Source organism: Equus asinus, chromosome 22, assembly GCF_041296235.1.
Source record: "Equus asinus isolate D_3611 breed Donkey chromosome 22, EquAss-T2T_v2, whole genome shotgun sequence".
Lineage (NCBI taxonomy): Eukaryota > Metazoa > Chordata > Mammalia > Perissodactyla > Equidae > Equus > Equus asinus.
This window is the reverse complement of record NC_091811.1, coordinates 19489961-19509108: the sequence shown is the minus strand read 5'-3', so window position 1 is coordinate 19509108 and position 19148 is coordinate 19489961. Positions and strand designations below refer to the sequence as shown.

Below are 19148 nucleotides of genomic sequence, written 5' to 3'. Positions count from 1 at the left end.
TGGAATCCAAAATCCTCAGGTAGTAACATGGTCTTCTATTTGCTTTGGACTGTATATAACATGAGGCGTCTGTATTGAAGGGAGCATGAGTTATCCTTGTTGGTTGTTTAATAGGTAGAAAGAATAAGCAATCCAGGACAGGGAAATAGAAATATGGCAAATGATTCTGTGTAGCTTCTTAGTATATTAAAGATGTGGACCCTAGGCCTGAGGCTTCCCATTTTCCTATCCTAGGGCATCTGACTGGAAGTTAGATCAGCCTGATTGGACTGGTCGTCTCCGAATCACTTCTAAAGGGAAGATTGCTTATATCAAACTCGAGGATAAAGTTTCAGGTAATCTTTGCTGGTGACCTTCTAACATATTCGGGATATTGGTTCAGTGTGCTTTTAAAAACACCTTCAAGTACTTAAAGTGACTGGAATGGAAATACTTGTTAATTGGAGTTTTAGGTTTTTGCTTCCTTTGCTCAGAGTCTTTTTTTTCCTGTCAGGGGAGCTCTTTGCTCAGGCACCAGTAGAACAATATCCTGGTATTGCTGTGGAGACAGTGACAGATTCCAGCCGCTACTTTGTAATCCGGATCCAGGATGGTACTGGTAAGACATCTGGAATTTTGAATGGGATGAGATTAGGAAAATAGGTAATGTACTTCAATGAAAGTGTGACCCAATTGCATGTATCTTACTTTAGTTTACTAAATTTTTCCTCCCCTTTCACCAAAGTTAATATAGTTGCTAAAGGAGAAGGATTAAATGTTATTTGTAATAGATACTGACACGAGTTCAAGACATGGTAATTAATGGGTAGACATAAATAAATCAAAATGCATATGTAACAAAAGAATGAACACATATTGCCTATTCATTCTTTATGGTGGTTTTATGGTGGGGCTGTCTTAAATCATCTATGTCTAGGGTAATCCTTCTCTATTTTTCCTCCATAGTCTATACCAGAGGTCGGCAAACTTTTTCTGTAAAGACACAGATAGTAAATATTTTAGGTTTGCGGGTCAGGTGGTTTCTATTGCATCTACTCAGTTCTGCTATTGTAGTGTGAATGCAGCCATAGATAATATGTAAACAAATTGGCGTGGCTGTGTTCTAGTAAAATTTTATTTACAAACACAAGCTATGGCAGTATTTGGCCCATGTTTGGGCCAGCTGTATGTAGTTTGCGGACCCCTAGTCTTTGAGAAAATGGTTCACATTCACAGATTTTATCTAGTTAGGGTAACTGTTATATTTTCATTGGGTAGGATTTTTCCTAAGGGACACTTCTTATTCTGAGTATTCCTTCCTATCTTTTTCACAGGGCGTAGTGCTTTCATTGGCATTGGCTTCACAGATCGGGGTGATGCCTTTGATTTTAACGTCTCCTTGCAAGATCACTTCAAGTGAGTGAAGCTTGTTCTTGGTTACCAGGTTAAATGGTTTTGAGAATGCTACTTCTCAAAATTGAGTGGACACTCTCTCTTTTACCTCCTGCTTTCTTTATTTGGTAAACTAGTTCATTGTGAATAGAAGTCTTCCCAGTCACTCTGTTTCCTTACGTTATCTTTCTGTCTATTCTATCCTTTCCTTATAGCCCGGCATATGTTTTAGATCCCTTGTGCAGTGGTTTGAGATGATGCTCTTGTTTACGCCTCTGGGGAATTTGCCCTTACTTTTAGGTGGCTGAGAGAGGCATCCAATCACAGCAGGATGGTATGTGAAGTGTGTGGGGAGTTATATGCCAATTTTATTACTTCACGTAGCTGACATGTTTTGTGCTTACTGCAACTTTTCTTCAGCCCACCTGATTCTGATGCAGCTTTGGTGGACAGCACCATGCACACTGTCAACTTCCTACCTCAAGGACAGACATACTTCTACTTTTTTGCCTCAGGACTGTAAAATTTTGGAAGACCACTCAGCACAGGGGTGCAGCCTTAAAGGACTGAAGAATTAACACGGCCTCGGGGCAGCCCTCAAGCATGGGGGATGGAAGTTGGTGGCTAAATGCCCTCCTTTGGAGGGACAACTTTAATATGCATTTTGTGTGGTTCCTCAGTGGTATTGAACCCCACTTACCCTTTTTCTTGACTTTTCTTCCTTTCTTTTCTCACTCTTCACGTTCCCCCACTCTGCTTTGTGGAGTTCTGTTTCACATAAATTAGCTATACTCAAATATGTGTGTCAGACTGTGCTTTCAAGGAATCTCAAATTAAGATAAGTTACTCTTTTACTGAAGGTGGGTAAAGCAGGAATCTGAGATTTCCAAAGAATGTCAGGAAATGGATACTCGTCCTAAGTTGGATCTGGGCTTCAAGGAGGGACAGACTATCACGTTGAGTATTGGGGTGAGTATGGTTTTCTTCCCCCACCCGGTCCTCCACCCCCACTGTATTTCCATATGCCATGACTTCTCTTTTTCTCTCCCTCTCCCTCTCTTTTTTCTTTGTAGAACATTACAACCAAGAAGGGAGGTGCTTCTAAGCCCAAGACTGCAGGGGCTGGGGGCCTAAGCTTACTCCCACCTCCACCTGGAGGCAAAGTCACTATTCCCCCACCGTCCTCCTCAGTTGCCATCAGCAATCATGTCACTCCACCACCCATTCCAAAATCTAACCATGGAGGTAGTGATGCAGGTAAATCTCTCTAGTACTTTTAACTTTGAGAAATCATATTTTAGATTTTAACACTTATTTGCCAAGGAGACTGTTGATGTTTTTGCTATTAAATGGCACTTGGTACTGACAAGGTGATTCTGGCAGCCTCTAGCAAGGATCAGAGCTTTTCTAGTGAACCAAGAGTCTTGGTATCTGGTAGGTTCTTTGGCAGAAAATGGGTGGATATTAAGAAAGACTGTTTCCTTCGTTGTATCTTGGTTAGATGCAAGTATTCCTGAGAGTTAGATGGACCAAGATTTCAGTCATGGCTCTGCTACATCACATGTGAATGTGCTTAGTAACGTTACTTAAGTTCTTTGAGTCTCAGTCTACTTATCTGCAAAATGGAGATGTAAAACTACCGCAGGGTTGTGAAGGTTCAATTATGCCATGCCCCGAAGGACAGTACTTGGAAAATAGTAGCCGTTCAGTAAATGTTATTTCGTAATCCTTTCGATTTCTTCACAAGGGCAATTGGGAGAAAATGAGACAGCATCTCATTTGTCCATATATTTTTGTTCTTCCTTACTATGGTGGGAAAAAGAATAAATAATAGTTATTTCCATTTAAAGAATGAGAACATTAGAACTTGGAAAGAAATTTTCTTAAGATCAGAGAACTAAATATTACAATCTGGGAGTTTTAACTTAATGTATTGGATGATATAGATAATTCGTATAATTGATTGCTAAGAGTAAACTTTCTGGAATTTTTGAGGTAAAAGTGATTAAAGCCTACTTCTTTTGGTAAGTGTTGCCAGAAGACACTGGAGATAGTATTTAGATTTATTTTTTATTTTGAGATAATTGTAGATTCACAAGCAGTTGTAAAAAATAATGCAAAGAAATTCTGTGTTCCCTTTATCCAGTTTCCCTCAATGGTAACATTTTCAAAACTATAGTCAAATATCACAACCAGGAATTGGACATTGATACCATCTACCAGTCTTACCGGTTTACTTATTCTCATTTCTGTGTATATGTGTATTTAGTTCAATGCACTTCTATCACGTGTAGCTTCCTAGATCTGCCACCATGGTCAGGATACAGTTCCATCACTACAGGGATCTTTCGTGCTACTGTTTTATAATTACAGCTCCCTCCCTCCTAGCCTCTTTCCCTTCTGCCCAATTGTCCATCCTTCTGGGTCCCTAACCCTTGGCAATCACTAATTTGTTCTCCATCTCTATTATTTTGTCATTTTAGGAATATTGTATAAATAGCGTATAGTATAAACCTTTTGGGATTGGCTTTTTTAACTCAGCATAACTCCCTTGAGATTCATTTAAATTGTTGTTTATATCAATAGTTTGTTTCTATTTATTGTTGAGTAGTAGTCCATAGTATGGATCACAGTGTGTTTAACCATCATCCATGGAAAGACTTCGAGGTTGTTTCCAGTTTTTGGCTATTACAAATAAAGCTGCTGTGAACATTTGTGTATAGATTTTTGTTGTGAACATAAGTTTTCATTTCTAAGTTTTTTATTATGTTTCCCCTTTTCTTTTTTCTTTTCATACCTTATATTCAGATATCCTTTTAGATTTGGATTCTCCTGCTCTTGTCACGACACCAGCACCAGCTCCAGTTTCTGCAAGCAGTGACTTGTGGGGAGACTTTAGCACTGCATCTAGGTATGAGCATAGTGAAACCAGCATACTCTCAATCAGGGTACAGGCACACCTCATTTTATTGTGCATTGCAGATATTACATTTTTTACAAGACCCCCACCATCAAAAAGATTATGACTTGCTGAAGGTTCAGATGATGGTTAGCATTTTTTAACAGTAAAGTATTTTTAAATTAAGATATTTACATTGTTTTTTTAGACATAATGCTATTGCATACTTAATAGACTACAGTATAGTGTAAACTTTTATATTTTATTTGGGAAATGAAAAAATTCCCGTGACTTGCTTTATTGTGATATTTGGTTTATTGCGGTGGTCTGGAACTGAAGCTGCAATATCTCCAAGGTCTGCCTGTATGGATGGTATGTACAGTCAAATGAAATCTTTGATCTGGGAAAACAGGGCATTTGCAGGTCACATAGAGTCTTTGGCAGGAATTCTAGGTAAGGAAGTATAGGAGTTCTGGTGATGGTGGGATAAGAAAGCTGTAGGATGGAGTTTGAGTGAGCTCTTTCAGGCTTTGCTAAGTAGAATTGCTGTGATGTGTAGTTTCAGAAATTCTGGGCAGTGATTTCTTGGAAACTATTAAAAATGGAGTAGCTATCCTAATATGCCGTTGACTTTCTCTCTATTCTCCTGTCTTGCAGCTCTGTTCCAAACCAGGCACCACAGCCATCCAACTGGGTCCAGTTCTGAATAGCATTGACAGGACATTAAGGACAGACTTGAAGAATAAAAATGACCTTGAGGGCACCAATCTGTGAGGGAACCACACATTCCTTCCCTTCCCTCCCCAGAACCACAATTACTGGACAGTCTTTTTCATGGCTTCTCCATTGCATTCAAGCTGGTTTATGTCACTCCCCTATGTTGTTATGTGCTGTGCAGCCAAGAAAGTATCTCTTATCTCCTGTTCACTGTCTAGGCAGAGGAATAGTGGGTCTTATCATACTTGTGGCTGACTGTGCAGGCCTCAAAAGGCCAGGGTCTCTTTGATAAGGAAATGACCTCTAAAATTTTTTTCCAGCTTTTAAATTCTTAGACGTATTTCAAAATCATCTCATGACCCTTGTGTTCCTCTTTGTGAAGCCCTATTTAGCAATTTCAGGGGGAGATAAAAACCTTGAAATTTCTTTTTCCATTAACCCAAGACTCTAAGAGTGGACAAGAGTGACTTCAGTGTTTACAAATTCAGAATTTTGATAGGGATAGGTATGAAGAACGACCTGTTTTCCTGGGTCTCTGCTACATCTCTTCCTTCAGGCTTATCCTATTCAGTGAACATCCACTGCTGGGTGCACCTCCATCACCCTCTCATGTGTTTACGTGTCTCTTCCTATGATAAGAGGGTTGTGTTGGTGGCGCCTCCACTATTCTTTTGTTTGTTGAATAGTGCAAGTCTTTGATCAGTGGATCTCTTGGATGAAGGAGGTTCAAGGGGCTGTGTTTTCCAAGTTATATTCTAGAGAAGCATTTATTTTCGTGCAGCTTCATCTAGATGCTGTGTTTGAAGCACGGCTTTACTTGGTATTTGCCCCATTATTTGACCTAAAGTTGAAGGGTTTAGGGTTTTTAACCTAATTTGTAGAGCAGAGAGGTTGTGAAAGCACTTAACTCTTGTTCAGTACCCACGTTGCCCTGCTGCCTGGGTATCTGGCCCCTTTCCGTAAACATATTTTTCAATCCATCTAGCTCTTCAGTAGAAAGCTGCTAGTACATGTGTTGTCATTTTTGAAGGAAGCTGGGGAGTCACAGCTTTAACTGTGATAGGTTTTGCCCAAGTGATGGCTTTGGTACCCATTTCCCAGGGTATGTCAAAAGCAAGTTGATCTCCCATCACATTTCTTTCCTTTTGCCCCACCATTCCTTTTACAATACTGTGAAGAGAGGTCCCTTTCTTAGATGAATGGGCACTATCTGTTTTGTTTGTTAAACGGGCAACTTTGAGGATGAAATGGGAGGATATCATTTCTTCCCTTAGCACCTATTTGGGAGTGTACAATCTGGCTAAAGGGAATCCTTACATTTAGTTTCAAAATACGTTCTTTCTCCCGGATTTTCTTCTCGACTCTTTAGCTTTGGGTCCATTATTTTTCATTGCCCTCTGTTGCAGGCAGCTCTATTCTTACAGAGCCTTGGCAGGACGTTTTAAAATTCCAATAGAAAACACTAAAAGGAAAGTCTATAGAATCACTAGTGACTGACTACTGAGAACCTGTTTTCTCAATCTTCCTCCATGTTGTGTTCTTTGTATTCTCAAGATGATAATATATTATGTATTTGAATTGCTGAAAAATTGAAAATGAAGTTTAAGATATATGTATATAAAGCGTATGCTGTATTGGTGCAATAATGGTAATTAAAAATATGGAAAAAGGTAGTGTCTCTTTTAATTTGCCTATTTCATTACTTTTTTAATTTGATTGACCTAATATAAAATGGGCCAGTAGGTAATAAAAGGATATTTTGTATCTATTACTCTTTCTCAAGAAATAGAGCTTTTAAGTTGAAGCTAGACCTCTGTGCTCATGGTTCTAAACCCACAGAGCTCACCCTATAGAGATCATTTATATTCATTACTTATTTGCTGATATAGTTAATTTCATTTGCTTCAAATTCTCTTCATAATGTAGGCTACCTCTCACACCCCAGAACTATAATCAGCATAAATGAAGGGAATCAGTATAAAAGAGAGAACTAAAGTCAGAGTCAGAGACTTTGGAAGCCAGAAAGATCTTGGAGTTCTTCAGTGATTCTTACAGGAGATAAATCAGAAAGATATGGGCGCTTGCTCTTTTTTTTTTTTTTTTTAAAGTAATGCATATGCTCTCTCCAGAGATTCTGCTGTGCCTCCCCTGTTGGCTCTCCGAGGGCGGGTCCTAGATGGCTTCCCCAGCCGTGGCCTTTCTTATCATTACTAAGGTTGTGAGACACTATCATTGATAGAAATATATCCTGAACCATAGATTTTGTTAGGGGAAAAATGTGGACAGTCATTTTGTAGCTCAGCCCCCCAGTTGTACATTGATCTGCCTTCACAATCGAATGGGAACCTTTATTATTCCTCACTGTCTCCATTCTGATAACCTTCTAGGTAGTTGGCTTTCCTCTAGCTTTCTCAGCTCCAATTCAGTTTATGTATTGCCACCACAGTAATCTTCCTAAAACCAAGCCCTGCTCATGCCCTTTCTTACCTTACTCATTGCCGTTAATGATTTTCCTTTGCTTACAGAATGAAGTCCACAGTACCATTTCATCCTCAACACTCAGTTTTCCCTTTTACTCACAACATGCTCCAGCAAACCAGAGTACTAGTCGTTCTTCAATTGCCATCAGCACCATGAGCATCGAATGCTTGCTAAAATTCCTTCTGCCTAGAATACCTTCCCTTCTGTTGACATCCTTCTCATCCTATAAAGCTAGCTCAAATACCACTTCGAGGAATGTTACCTATCCACTCAGTGTGAAAGATGATCTCCTTTTGTTTGGGTTGCTGTTGAAACTCTTTTCCTTATTAGTTTGTAAGCTCTTTGAATTTGAAGACCATGTTTTCATTTTTATCTACTCACTACTTCCCATATACCTTTCTAGACAGTAGAGGCTCATTAAATACTTGTTCTGTTTGTTTATTGAGGGAAAATTTGTTCATAGTATAAATTTCAGGTGTACATCATTATATTTCAATTTCTGTGCAGACAACATTGTAGACCCAAAGTCTAATTATCCATCATGGTACACATGTGCCCTCATACTCCTTTTGCCATCACCCTGACTCCTCCCTCTTGGTAACCATCATTCTAATTTGTATATCTATGTGTTTGTTTGTTGTTTTTATATTCCACATATAAGTGAAATCATACAGTATTTGGCTTTCCCCGTCTGACTTATTTCGCTTAGCATAAAACCCTCAAGGTCCATGCATGTCGCAATTGGCAAGATTTCATCTTTTTTTGTGGCTGAGTAGTATTGCGTTGTATGTATATACTACATCTCCTTTATCCATTCTTGTGTCGATGGGCACTTAGGTTGTTTCCAAGTCTTGGCTATTGTAAATAATGCTGCAATGAACACAGGGGTGCAAATATCTTTTCAAATTAGTCTTTTTGTGTTCTTTGGATAAATACCAAGAAGTGGAATAGCTGGATCATATGATAGTTCTATTTGAAATTTGTTGAGGAAACTCCATACTGTTTTCCATAGTGGCTGCACCAGTTTACATTCCCACCAGCAGTGTATGAGTGTTCCCTTTTCTACACATCATCTCCAACACTTATTTCCTGTCTTTATAACAATAGCTGTTCTGATGGGCATGAGGTGATATCTCGTTTTAATTTTGAATTACATTTCCCTAATAATTAGTGGTGTTGAACATGTTTTCATGTGCCTTTTGGCCATCTGTATATCTTCTTTGTAAAAATGCCTGTTCAGATCCTTTGCCCATTTTTTAATTGGGTGGGTTGTTTTTTGTTGTTGAGCTGTATTGTGAGTTTTTTAAAATATATTTTGGATATTAACCCCTTATCAGATATATGATTTACAAATATCTTCTCTCAATTGTTACGTTGTCTTTTCATTTTGTTGATGGTTTCCTTGGTTGTGCAGAAGATTTTTAGGTCAATGTAGTCCCATTTGTTTATTTTTTCTTTTGTTTCCCTTGCCTGGGGAGACATGATATTCAAGAAGATACTGCAAAGACCAATATCAAAGACCATACTGCTTATGTTTTCTTCTAGGAATTTTATGGTTTCAGGTCTTACATCCAAGTCTTTAGTCCATTTTGAGTTAATTTTTGTCTGTGGTGTAAGATAATGGTCTACTTTCATTCTTTTGTATTCTTTTGTGGCTGTCCAGTTTTCCCAACACCATTTATTGAAGAGACTTTCATTTCTCCATTGTATGTTCTTGGCTCCTTTGTCAAAAATTAGCTGTCTATAAATGTGTGTGTGTATTTCTGAGCTCTGAATTCTTTTCCATTGCTGTGTGTGTCTTTGTACCAGTACCATGCTGTTTTGATTACTATAGCTTTGTAGTGTATTTCAAAATCTGGGAGTGTGATAGCTCCAGCTTTGTTCCTTTTTTCCTCAGGACTGCTTTGACTATTAGGGGTCTTTTGATCCATATAATTTTTAGAATTCTTTGTTCTAGTTCTATAAAAAATGTAATTGGGACTTTGATAGGGATTGCATTGAATCTGTAGATTGCTTTAGGAAGTATAGATGTTTTAACTATGTTAATTCTTCCAATAGAAATGCAACTGATTTTTCTATGTTGATTTGTACCCTGCAACTTTACTGTATTCATTATTTCTAATAGCTTTTTGGTGAATTCTTCAGGGTTTTCTATATATAAAATCATGTCATCCACAAATAGTGACAGCTTTACTTCTTCCTTTCCAATTTTTTTCCCATCTTTTGTTTCTTTTTCTTGCCTGATTGCTCTGGCTAGGACTTCCAATACCATGTTAACTAAAAGTGGTGAAAGTGGGCATCCTTGTCCTATTCCTGTTCTTAGATGGTTAGCTTTCAGTTTTTCACCATAGAGATGATTTTCTCTGTAGGTTTGTCATATATGGCCTTTCTTATGTTGAGGAACTTTCCAACTATACTCATTTTATTCAAGGTTTTTATTATAAATGGATGCTGTATCTTGTCAAATGCTTTCTCTGCATCTGTTGAGATGATCATGTGATTTTTCTTCTTCATCTTGTTAATGTGGTATATCATGTTGATTGATTTGTGGATGTTGAAACATCCTTGCATCCCTGGTATAAACCCCACTTGATCATGGTTTGTGATCCTTTTGATGTATTGTTGTATTTGATTTGCTCGTATTTTTGTTGAAGATTTTTGCATCATCAGCAATATTGGCCTGTAGTTTTCTTTTTTTGTTGTCCTTGTCTAGTTTTGGTATCAAGGTAATGTTTGCCTTGTAAAATGAGTTAGGAAGTGTCCCTTCCTCTTCAGTTTTTTGGAGAGTTTGAGAAAGAAAGGTATTAAATTTTCTTTGAATGTCTGGTGAAATTCACTGAGAAAGCCATCTGGTCCTGGACTTTTGTTTTTTTGGAGTTTTTGATTACTGTTTTGGGCTTCTTACTAGTGATCAATCTTTTCAGATTCTCTGTTTCTTCTTGATTCAGTTTTGGAAGATTGTATCATTCTAAGAATTTATCCATTTCTTCTAGATTATTCAATTTGTTGGTGTATAGCTTTTCATGGTATTCTTTTATAATCATTTGTATTTCTGTGGTATCTGTTGTAGTTTCTCCTTCTTCGTTTTTGGTTTATTTATTTAGGCCTTATTTGTTTTTTTCTTGGTGAATCTAGCTAAAGGTTTATCAATTTTATCTATCTTTTCAAAGAGCTAGTTCTTAGTTTCATTGATTCTTTTTATTGTCTTTCTAGTCTCCACTTCATTTATTTCCATTCTGATTTTATTTTCTCCCTTCTACTAATTTTAGCATTCGTTTGTTCTTCTTTTTCTAGTTCTCCTAGGTGTATTGTTAGATTGTTTGAAATTTTTCTTGTTTGTTGAGGTAGGTCTGTATTGCTTTAAACTTCCCTCTTAGTACCATTTTTGCTGTATCCCATAAGTTTTGGTATGTTGTGTTTTCGTTTTCATTTGTCTCCAGGTGTTTTTTGATTTCTTCATCAATCCAATAGTTTAGTAGCATGTTATTTAGTCTCAACATATTTGTGACTTTTCCAGTTTTCTTATTGTAGTTGATTTCTAGTTTCATACCATTGTGGTTGGAAAAGATGCTTGATATGATTTCAATCTTCTTAAATTTCTTGAGGCCTGTTTTGTTTCCCAACATATGGTGTATCTTTGAGAATGTTTCATGTGCATTTGAGAAGAATGTGTATTCTGCTGCTTTTGGATGGGATGTTCTCTATATATCTACTAAGTCCATCTGGTCTAGTGTTTTACGTAAGGCCGCTGTTTCTTTGTTGACTTTCTGTCTAGCTGATCTGTAAGTAGAGTGTTAAAGTCCCCTATTGTTATTGTGTTACTGTCAATTTCTCCTTTTATGTTAGTTAATATTTGTTTTATGTATTTAGGTGCTCCTATGTTGGGCACATAGATATTTACATGTTTTATGCCCTCTTGTTGGATTGTCCCCTTTATCATTATGTAATGCTCTTCTTTGTCTCTTGTTACAGTTTTTGTTTTAAAGTCTATTTGTCTGATTTAAGTATTGCTACCCCAGCTTTCTTTTCATTTTCATTTGTATGGAGTATCTTTTTCCATCCCTTCACTTTAAGTTTCTGAGTGTCTTTAGGTCTGAAGTGTGTCTCTTGTATGCAGCATATATATGGGTTTTGATTTTTTTTTAATCCATTTAGCCACTCTATGTTTTTCTGAATGTTTTTGTAGTTCTTCTCTGTTCCTTTTTCTCTGCTTTCTTCCCTTGTGATTTGATGACTATCTTTAGTGTTATGTTTGAATTCCTGTCTCTTTATTTTTGTGTATTCATTATAGGTTTTTAGACTGTGGTTATCGTGAGGTTCATATATAATAATCTATGTAAGTTGATGGTCTCTTAGGTTTGACCTCTTACTTTTACTTACACTTTTACTCTCCTCCTCCCACATTTTATATTTTTATATCATGTTACCTAAACATTTTTATGTATCCCTTAATCTCTTATCATAGATATAGATGATTTCAGTACTTTTGTCTTTTGATTTTTATACTAGCTTTATAGGTGGTTGATCCACCACCTTACCTGTATATTTGCCTTTACCAGTGATATTTTTTCTTTGATAGTTTTCTTGTTCCTGTTTGTGGCCTTTCTTTTCCACTTAAGAAAGTCCCTTTAACATTTGTTGTAAGTCTGGTTTAGTGGTAATGAATTCCTTTAGTTTTTGAGTATTCAGGAAGCTCTTTGTCTCTCATATCATCTAACAATAACCTGGCCAGGTAAAGTATTCTTGGTCATAGGTTTTTTTCCCTTCAGCACTTTGAGTATATCATGCCATTCCCTTCTAGCCTGTAAGGTTTCTGCTGAAAAGTCAGCTAATAATAGCCTTATGGGATTTCCTTTGTATGTAAGTTGTAGCTTTTCTTTTACAACTTTTAGGGATCTCTATTTTTAACTTTTGACATTTTAATTATAATGTGTCTTAGTGTGGGCCTCTTTGGGTTTATCTTGTTTCATGCTCTGTTTCCTGTACCTGGAAGTCTGTTTTCTTCTGCAGGTTAGGGAAGTTTTCAGCTATTTTTTCTTCGGATAAGTTCTCTGCCCCTTTCTCTCTCTTCTTCTTCTGGGACACCTATAATACAGATGTTAGTATGCTTGATGTTGTCCTGGAGGTCCCTTAGACTGTTCTCATTCCTTTTAATTCTTTTTTCTTTTGTCTGTTCGGCTTGGATGATTTCCTCTACTCTTTCATCCAGATCATTGATCTGTTCTTCTGTGTCACCTACTCTGCTGATTCCCTCTAGTGAATTTTTCATTTTCATCATTGTATTCTTCAGTTCTGATTGGTTCTTTTTTATATTTTCCTGTTCTGTGTTGAAGTTCTCACTGAGTTCATCTATTCTTCTCCCAAGATCAGTGAGCAATCTTGTGACTTTTAGTTTGTACTCTTTATCAGGTCAATTGTTTCTGTTTCGCTTAGTTCTTTTCCTGAGGATTTGTCTTTTTCCCTTATGTGGAACATACTCCTTTTCCTCCTCGTTTTTCCTACTTCTCTTTGCTTATGTCTATCTATTAGGTAGATCAGCTATGTCTCCTTATCTTGGAAATGTGGCCTTATGTAAGAGATGCTTTATGGGCCAGCCTGGTGGTACAGTGGTTAAGTTCGCACGTTCCACTTCTCGGTGGTCTGGGGTTTGCCAGTTCAGATCCCGGGTATGGACATGGCACTGCTTGGCAAAAGCCATGCTGTGGTAGGCATCCCACATATAAAGTGAGGAAGATGGGCAGGGATATTAGCTCTAGGTCAGTCTGCCTTAGCAAAAAGAGGAGGATTGGCAGTAGTTAGCTCAGGGCTAATCTTCCTCAAAAAAAAAGAGTGCTTTATGAAGCCAGCAACAGCCTCCCCTCTCATCATCCATGCTAAATGCTTCAAGAGTATCCCTTGTCTGTGGTGTGTGCAGGTGCTCTTCTGCTGTGGCAGGGTTACTATTGCTGTGGGTGCATGGGTAGGCTAGGCTGGCCCTTGGTGTAGAGCTTGGCTGCATGTGGCTGCTATGGTTTTTATTGAGCTGGGAAGCCCTGGCATGGCTAGCTGTGAGATTTAATAGCACACAACTACTGCTGTTGGCTATTAAATGAGTCAGGCCTCTTGTGTGGCTGGTTGCTAGGCTCAGGGCTCACAATTGCTGCAGGCCTCAGGTGTAGCTGCTTGTGGTGTGCGGCTGTTATCAGCTCTCTTTTGGGCATGGCAAGCCTCTGGCTAGACCTGGCTGTGCTCTCCTGTGGTACACAGCTGCCTCAGAAGCACAGATGGGTGGAGCTGGCTCCAGGCATTTCAGGTGTTGGAAGACAGGGCAGATCCCCTGTGTGGTTGTTTGTGATGGCCAGCAGCACAGCTTTGCTGCGGGTCCAGATGTCCTGCTGCCCACAGGCCCACATGTTCCACTGCGGCAGGCCCACATGTACCCTGTGGGCCCACAAGTTTGCGATGTTCTTGCTAGCGGGCAGGGCCCATCCCTGGGGCAGGCTGCCTGCTGACTGACTGCGTTCCATTACCTTGGGTGTTCTAGTGGGTTGAGCAGAACCCTGTGCTAACAGGCTAGAGGGAGGAATATATATCTAGTGCCTGCCAGTGTCTGTGTCAGCACGACTGAACTAGCTCACTATAATTGCTGCCACCAGCGTCTTGGTCCCTGGGTTTGTGGGCCCAGCTGCCTCCTGCCTCTTCAAGATGTAGTTTGAGCCTAGTAAGTCTCTTTTACCAATAGACTATGCACTTTTTCTGATGTTTTTGTGTTGGTTTCTAGGTCAGGTGAGTATGTGTGTGCACTCTTAGAGAGTTTTTCCTTCTCTGAAGCTTTATCATTTTCCTGGGCATATTCCCCATTGGTTTTCAAAGTCAGCAAAGCCAGGTGTAATGGGATCTTTTCTCTCTTTTGCTGGATCTAAGGGCTTGGGTGCCTAATGGCGAACTTAAAACCCCTGCTCCTTCAGGAGAACTTCTGTACCTTTGAGATCGTTCCTGGCCGTGAAGTGCTGTGGCTAGAGTGTGGTTTTTCCTCAGCAGGGCTGTATTTTGGCCTCTTTCTCCCTGTCTGCCTTGTTCCTTGTTGTGGAGGTTCTTTTTATCTATTTTCCAGATCTCTCTCAGAGGAAATTATTCCACAGATAGTTGTAATTTTATTGTGTCTGTTGGAAGAGGTGACTTCAGAATCCTACTCCACTGCTGTCTTCCAAACTCTTGAATCTACTCATTCTTATTTGTGTTGTTTCTAGCTACATGGCATAAGTATTCCTTATATGCTTTGTCGTAGTCGCAGAGAATCTCATTTATGTGCTCCAGAGTCAGTCAATATTAGGGATCAAAAAAGCAGTAGTGAAGACAATTTTACTTTGGTGCATAAATCTCATGACTTGGGCAAAGAAAAACTGGATACTCTGTAGCATAGTGGCTGATAAATTTGGTATCTTAGCATCTCACTTTATTTATACATAACTGGCTAAGATTACATTGTAGTTTGGTTTTGTTTTTATTTTCTAGCTTTATTTTTTTAACCGTTTCTGTTATTGCTTTTTAACTGTGCATGATAAAATACATTTGGTTTAGAGCTCCTCATCAATCATGTATTCTCTTGAGAAAGAAAGGAAAAAGGAAAAGAGTTATCTTTACTTGCAGGTCTTGTAAGCCTGGGGGATGTATAGGTTTATGATTATTTTTATAGCAGTTTTATGGTCTGGCATTTACTTCAAATTTTGCAAGAATTGTCATTTTCAGTTCTCTTTCAAAAGATAGCAAGATATAGGGATGGTATATTTTAAAAAAGCTCTTGTATAGTTGAATTGTCTACATCTGAGCCAGGAACAAAATAATTTTCCATTGTGACCTCATGTTCTGCCCTGTCAGTCTAAGGATAGCATCATCCCCTCAGTTAGGCACAATAATGCGTTAAGACCCATCATGGAGTTTTTGGTTTGCTTTTTAATATTTTCTTTTCCCTTTTTCCGTGTGCTCTGCCGCTGAACCTATAACAGGAAAGAAATGTTGAAACACTTTCTGTGAATGCTTCACCTGGCTGCATATCAGCATGGGGCCACTAGAGGGCGTACTCCTCTAGCAACTCTAGCCCAACTCGAGGAAATATTGCTCAGACTTCTGGTGATCGGAGAAGCATTTAAAAAGACATAAATGAAGACTGTCAAGGGGCATGTCATCTATGGAGTTTAAACGTGCACTCAATCCAAAGTTTATTGGGAATGTAGAAAACTAGCTCTTTGAGTAGGGAGAAAATGAAGTACAAAATAATGTTTTTTTTTCAGGCTTTAAAACCTACATAAATTTTTGAATGGCAAATATACTTATTAATTTTAATGACTGCCCCCCTGCCCCGTCCCCAGCCACACAAAATAGATGATTAGTGAGTAGTAAAGAGTAGTGATTATGAGCATGGATTTGGGAGGAGACATTGCCTTAGTATGAAATTTTGCTCTGCTACTTATTGACTTTTTGAACTTGGCCAAGTTACTTAGCCTTTGTTTGCCTCAGTTTTCTTACATGAAAAATGAGTATAATAGTTCCTACTTTATAGGGTTATTATAACATTAAAATTTTCAAGCCAACCCTGATGCCTAGTGGTTAAAGTTCAGTGTTCTCACCACTTCAGTGGCCGGGTTCATTTTCCAGTCGCGGAACCACACCACCTGTCTGTCAGTTACCATGCCGTGGCAGTGGCTCACACAGGAGAACTACAAGGACTTACGGCTAGGACATAGGACCAGACACTGGGGCTTCGGGGAGAGGAAAAAACCAGATTCTTCTTTCCCCTAAAAGCGTTCATTCTTCCAATTCCAATATGAAAATAATACAAAAGCTTCCCATAGCCACGTCTTGGAATAGAATCTTTAAAAAAACTTTTTTCAAGTGCCTAGAACAGGGCCTGTCATATGGTAAGCTCTATGTTAGTCCTGCTACTACTACTGCTGCTGCTGCTGGACTGGCTGTTCCAATTCTGGCTGTCAGAATGTGCAATAAGATCATAAGTTTAAGGGCAAAACTATGGGAGTTCCTTTCCTTTTTAAAAAAATTTAATTTTTATTGAGATATAATTGACATTTTACATTCTATATGTTTAGATGTACAACATGTTGATTTGATATATATTGCAATATGATTACTACTCTAGTTTTGGCTAACACTTCTATCATATCACATAATAATCATTTCTTTTTTGTGGTGGAAACACTTAAGATCTAGTCTCTTGGCAACTTTGAAGTTTATAATACAGTATTGTTGTCTGAAATGACTATGCTGTGCATTAGATCTCCAGAACTTATTTGCTGGTTGCAAATGTGTACCCTTAAACCAAATCTCTCCAATTCTTCCTCCTCCCAGCCCCTGGTAACCACCAGTCTATTCTCTGTTTCTATGAGTTTGGCATTTTTAGATTTGACATATAAATGATATCACATAGTATTTGTCTTTCTCTGATTTATCTCACTTAACACAATGCCCTCACAGTCCATGCATGTTGTTGCAAATGGCAGGATTTCCTTCTTTCTCATGGCTGAATAATATTTTGTTGTATATATATACCACAACTTCTTTATCTGTTTATTGTAAATGGACAGTTAGGTTGTTTCCATATCTTGGCTGTTGTGAATAATGCTACAATAAACATAGGAGTGCGTATATCTCTTTGACATCCTGTGTTCATTTCCTTTATATATAAACTCAGACGTAGAATTGCTGGATCATATGGTAGTTCTGTTTTTAATGTTTTGAGGAGCCTCCATACTATTTTTCATAGTAGCTGTACCAATTTGCTTTTCCCACCAACAGCATACAAGTGTTCCTTTTTCTCCATATCTTCACCAACACATATCTCTTGTCTTCTTGATGATAGGCATTCTAACGGGTGTGAGGTGAAAGCTCATTGTGGTTTTGATTGCGTTTCTCTCATGATTACTGATGTTGAGGATCTTTTCGTGTGACTGGGCCCCAAGTATCACTTCTGCCAGTCTGGGCCCCAGTCCTAGGACTTAGAATGGAGTGAAGTAGAAATGGTTTCTTTGTGTCACACTGAGTCAGTCAACTGCTTGTGACTCTAAATAAACATAGCCTACCTTTTGTAAATGAAAAAAAAATGACCTGTTGGCCATGTCTTCTTTGGAAAAATGTCTATTTAGCTTATCTGCCCATGTTTTAATTGGATTGTTTGTTTTTTTGTCGTTGAGGTGTGTGTGATCTTTATATATTTTGGATATTAACTCCTTATCAGATGTATGGTTTGGAAATATTTTCTCCCATTCTGTAGGTTGTCTTCATTTTTTTGATTGTTTCTTTTGCTGTGCAGAAACTTTTTAGTTTGATGTAGTCCTAGCAATTGACTTTTGCTTTTGTTGCTTGGGCTTTTAATGTCATACCTAAAAAATTGTTACCAAGACCAAAGTTAAGGAGCTTCCTCCCTGTTTTTCTTTGAGGAGTTTTACTGTATTAGGTTTTATGTTTAAGTTTTTAATCTATTTTGAATTAATTTTTGGGAGTGGTGTAAGATAGGGGTCCAATTTCCTTTTTCTGTATGTAGTTATCCAGTTTTCCCAACTCTGTTTGTTGAAGAGACTATCCTTTCTTCACTGTCTTGGCTTCCTTGTCAAATATTAGTTGACTATAAATGTGGGGACTTATTTCTAGGCTCTCTAATCTGCTCTATTGGTTTATGTGTTTACTTTTATGCCAGTACTGTACTGTTTTAATTTCTGTATCTTTGTAGTATAGTTTTAAATGAAGAAATGTGATGCCTCTGGCTTTGTTCTTTTTTTCTTGTGATCACTTTGGCTATTGATTTGGAGAGGTCTTTTGTGGCTCCTTACAAATTTTAGGATTTCTTTTCTCTTTCTGTGAAAAATACCGTTCGAATTTTGATACAGATTGCATTGAATCTATAGATGGCTTGGTATAGACATTTTACCAATGTACAGGCATTTTATACATTTAAATATATAGACATCTTAACAATATTAATTTTTCTAATCCATGAACACAGGATATATTTCAAGTTTTTTGTGTCTTCAGTTTCTTTCATAAAGTTGTAATTTTTGGCGTACAAATTTTTGGTTGAGTTTATTCCTAAGTATTTTATTATTTTTGATGCTATTGTGAGTGGGATTGTTTTCTTTATTTCTTTTCTAGCTGTTTTATTGTTACTGTATAGAAATGTAACTGGTTTTTGTGTGTTTATTTTGTAACTGCAACTTTACTGAATTGATTTATTAGTTCTAACAGTTTTTTTTGATGGAGTCTTTAGGATTTTCTCTATATCAGATCATATCGTCTGCAAACAGAGACAATTTTACTTCTTCCTTTCTGATTTGGATAAATGTTATCTCTTTTTATTGCCTGGTTGCTCTAGCTAGGACTTCCAGTACTATGTTGAGTAAAAGTAGTGAGAGTGCGGGGCTGGCCCCGTGGCTGAGTGGTTAAGTTCGCGCGCTCCGCTGCAGGCGGCCCAGTGTTTCGTTGGTTCGAATCCTGGGCGCGGACATGGCACTGCTCATCAAACCACGCTGAGGCAGCGTCCCACATGCCACAACTAGAAGGACGCACAACGAAGAATATACAACTATGTACTGGGGAGCTTTGGGGAGAAAAAGGAAAAAAAATAAAATGTTAAAAAAAAAAAAAAAGTGAGAGTGGGCACCCTTTTCCTGTTCCTGATCTTGGAGGAAAAGCT

General features: G+C 38.1%; 1 protein-coding gene across 4 annotated transcripts in view; it reads left to right on the top strand.

Annotated features, from left to right (window-relative positions):
• Positions 1–15984, top strand: part of NECAP1 (NECAP endocytosis associated 1) — a 42154-nt gene extending 26170 nt beyond the window's left edge. For all 4 annotated transcript variants that reach the window (XM_070494593.1, XM_070494594.1, XM_070494592.1 and 1 more), the window contains 7 exons: positions 235–335; positions 494–598; positions 1314–1395; positions 2232–2340; positions 2445–2628; positions 4180–4282; positions 4928–15984. In XM_070494593.1, coding sequence (XP_070350694.1) covers positions 235–335; positions 494–598; positions 1314–1395; positions 2232–2340; positions 2445–2628; positions 4180–4282; positions 4928–4976 — 733 coding nt within the window. In that variant the 3' untranslated portion in view covers positions 4977–15984. The remainder of the gene's footprint in view (positions 1–234; positions 336–493; positions 599–1313; positions 1396–2231; positions 2341–2444; positions 2629–4179; positions 4283–4927) is intronic.
• Positions 15985–19148: the final 3164 nt, after the last annotated feature.